The sequence below is a fragment of the Hyaena hyaena genome, unplaced genomic scaffold, assembly GCF_003009895.1.
Source record: "Hyaena hyaena isolate Hyena2069 unplaced genomic scaffold, ASM300989v1 scaffold_105, whole genome shotgun sequence".
NCBI lineage: Eukaryota > Metazoa > Chordata > Mammalia > Carnivora > Hyaenidae > Hyaena > Hyaena hyaena.
This window is the reverse complement of record NW_024080737.1, coordinates 305,502-308,808: the sequence shown is the minus strand read 5'-3', so window position 1 is coordinate 308,808 and position 3,307 is coordinate 305,502. Positions and strand designations below refer to the sequence as shown.

The 3,307-nt window shown below is 42.2% G+C and overlaps 1 protein-coding gene across 1 annotated transcript; it reads left to right on the top strand.

Moving 5' to 3' along the window:
- The first annotated feature begins 291 nt into the window (after positions 1-291).
- On the top strand, positions 292-3,103 carry CSNK1A1L (casein kinase 1 alpha 1 like). Its single transcript, XM_039236063.1, is given in 6 exon segments — positions 292-442; positions 445-541; positions 543-940; positions 943-1,008; positions 1,011-1,220; positions 3,044-3,103. Coding segments are annotated over 6 exon segments (957 nt in total). The 3' UTR covers positions 3,079-3,103.
- The last annotated feature ends 204 nt before the right edge of the window (positions 3,104-3,307 follow it).

Genomic DNA, 3,307 nt, shown 5'->3' with positions numbered 1-3,307 from the left:
GCCGCGGCCCCCTTTCCAGCCCGCGACGTAGCCGCGAAAGCGAGGTCGCAGCGGCCGCCCAGAAACAAGCGGGCCCAGCCTGGTAACTGCGAGACCCGGCTCGTCAGCTGCGGCCTGGCAGAAAGAAGCCTGACTGGGCGGCGGTCATCAGGTTCCCCTTGACCGTTTCTGGGGCCTGTAATGCCTTGAAAGAGCCAGCGCTGTCCCTTTCCTGCTGCCCTCCTCAGCGTCCTCTGTCCGCCCCTCAGAAGTGCTGGGGCTTGGCCCCAGCCTCCATCTTAGCCTCTCAGGATGGCGGGTAGCTGCGGCTCCAAGGCCGAAGTCATTGTCGGAGGGAAATATAAACGGCTATGGAAGATGGGGTCTGGCTCCTTCGGGGACGTTTACGTGCCCATCAACATTACCAGCGGCGAGGAAGTGCCAGTGAAGCTAGAATCTCAAAAGGCCGGCATCCCCAGTTGCTGTACGAGAGCCAACTCCCTGAGATTCTTCAAGGCGGGGCTGGCATCCGCCACATACGGTGGTGTGGTCCGGAAAAAGACTGTGGGTCTTCTCAGACCCAGCCTCGAAGACCTCTTCACTTTCTGTTCAAGAAGGTTCACAACGACAGCTCTACGTACGTTAGCTGACGAGATGACCAGTAGAATTGAGTGTGTGCATGCAAAGGATTTTATACACAGAGACGTGAAACCAGATAACCGCCTAATTCACTGTAACAAGTTGTTCCTTATTGATTTTGATTTGGCCAGAAAGTAGAGAGACAACAGGAGAAGGCAACACATACCGTACAGAGAAGATAAAAATCTCACCAGCACTGCCTGCTGTGCTAGCATCGGCGCGCGTCTTGATATTGAACAGAGTCGTCGAGGTGACATGGAATCATTAGGATATATTTTGATACCTTTGAATAGAACCAGCCTGCCCTGCCAAGGACTAAAGGCTGAACAAAAAAAGCAAAACTTGAAAAGACAAGTGAAAAGATGTCCACTCCTGTTGAAGTTTTATGTAAATTCCTGCAGAATTTGCCATGTACTTAAACTGTTGTCGTGGGCTGCGCTTTGAGGAAGCCTACACGTATCTGAGGCAGCTATTCCGCATTCTTTTCAGGACTCTGAGCCACCAATGTGACCACACATTTGATTGGACACTGTGAAAGCAGAAAGCGGCACAGCCGGCAGCCTCTTCAGGTGCGCAGGGTCAGCAGGCCCAAACCCCCACAGGTGAGCAAGCCGACAAAACCAAGAGTAACAGGAAAGATTAGTAGCTAAGAACCAAGTGATGTTGACAGGGAACGAGTTGAACACAAAATTGGGTAATTCATTCATTTCTAACAGTGTTAGATCGCGGAGGTGGTTTTGAAATAAGTAAAGATTTCGCTCTGTGGTTTAAATAAAAAAGATGTCCTTGGAAAAGTTGACAACTAACCTTAAACCCAAATGTCCTTGTTCATACCTATATGTATGTACATATGTATGTATGTATGTACGATGTATTTGTACATACATATATGTGTGTATATATTATATCGTTTCTCTTGGGATTTTGGGTCATTTTTAAGAACTGGATCTTTTTTACTCATTCATTAGCCCTTTCCAAGATAAACATTTGATGTTGGGAGTAGGGTATACTCAAATCACTCCAAAATCCTAGACCTAACACTTGTTGATTTTTAGTTATGAATCTGGTTAGTGGTGGTATTTTGACTTTCAGACCAACAGCGTTAAGAATTTTTTCTGCATGTTAATGCTTTAGCGTTTAAAATGGAAAATTGTGACCGTGATCTAATTTCCAGAGGTGCATCTGGCATTGCCCCCAAAGTGTCTATCTTCTCAGTTGCAGAGCATCTCGTTTACGTTCTTAAATGCTCAAATAACTGAAAAGCTCGACACATCTTTCCTAGTCAAAAACCAGATCTCTCTTTTAGTTTGCTATTTAACTATATAGGTTCTTAATTTTAAAACGCTTGATTTGTTTTGAGCCTTCTTTTATGGAACCTTGCAGATATTCAGGATCTGGGGACTCATTGTGGAATTGAATTCTGCAGTGAGGCCTTGCAACTTGAAAAAAGCTGGGACAGCTGCCACTGAACTGCTCCTCTGTTTCCTTTTTGTCTCTGGCACTCCTGGTGCTGCTAAGGAGTAGAAATGTTAGGGTACATTCTTGTCACTGTTGCCATACGTTCAACTCCTGTGTATCTTGGTTTTTGTTTGCTTTTATTTCCCCTCATTGCCTCCCCTTCTGGAGCTTACCTCCTGATACCTGCCTACTTTCTGGAAGGGGTGGGCAGGTAAGGTTTCAATTTTGGTTTCTAATTATTTCATTTCTGAATGACTGCTCTAGTCTGAACTTAGTCGTCTTTGGTGTATGTTTTTAATATTGTATTTAAATAATTTTGTAATTTAAAAATAGACTCCAATCTGAGGGTACTTTTAAAGAAGTAGAATTCACTGATGTCATGCTCATCCCAGCAGCTCATCTATTAGGAATGAAATTGAGATTCTTTTCTTCCACATTTTTGTATTAGGGAAGGATTCACAGTTGAAGGCTTAATGTAATGGGGGGTTCTTAGATGATGAAATTTCAGCTCAGGATAACAAACACTGATGCTTGCCTCTACATCTCAGTTGGGACTTAATTGTCCCCTTTGAGTGTTTTAATCATTGTCGTAACAAATCACAGTGTTAAACTCTTAATGAGGTAGGTAGCTAGCTACTGTCACTGAGAAATGGTCCTACTAATGTAGTCTCTATACTTAGGACTTGTTATACCTGATATCTATAGGGTATTTTCTTTTCTTTTCTTTTCTTTTTTTTATATATATAAAATGAAACCAGTTTTTGCCTAAAGCCAGCTAGGATAATAGGATCATCACGAGTTGCAGTTTCTAGAACTAAAATTAGATTGAAATCTCATCTGACCTAGAACATTTCACTTCAGGCATTCAGCAGCCTTCAGAAAGAATATTTTGAGTTAGTTCCTTTGTTAGTTTACTATGTGTCTCTTTCTCAATAAACAAGCAGAATTTTTGTATTGCCTTATCTAGGTCTTAAAGATGAGAAGTTGGATCCACTGAGTTAGTATGTTTCTTTGGAAAAAAAATTGTAATTAAACTTAAGTTTAATCCTAAAAAAAAAAAAAAAAAGAAAATAATAAAGGAGAGAAACATGTTAATGAATGCCACATAAGAATAATAACCCATGAAATAGAAAGTGTCTTAGTCCAGTTAGGCTGCCATAACAAGATGCTACCAACTGGGTGGTTTATAAAAAACAGTAATTTATGGGGCACCTGGATGGCTCAGTCGGTT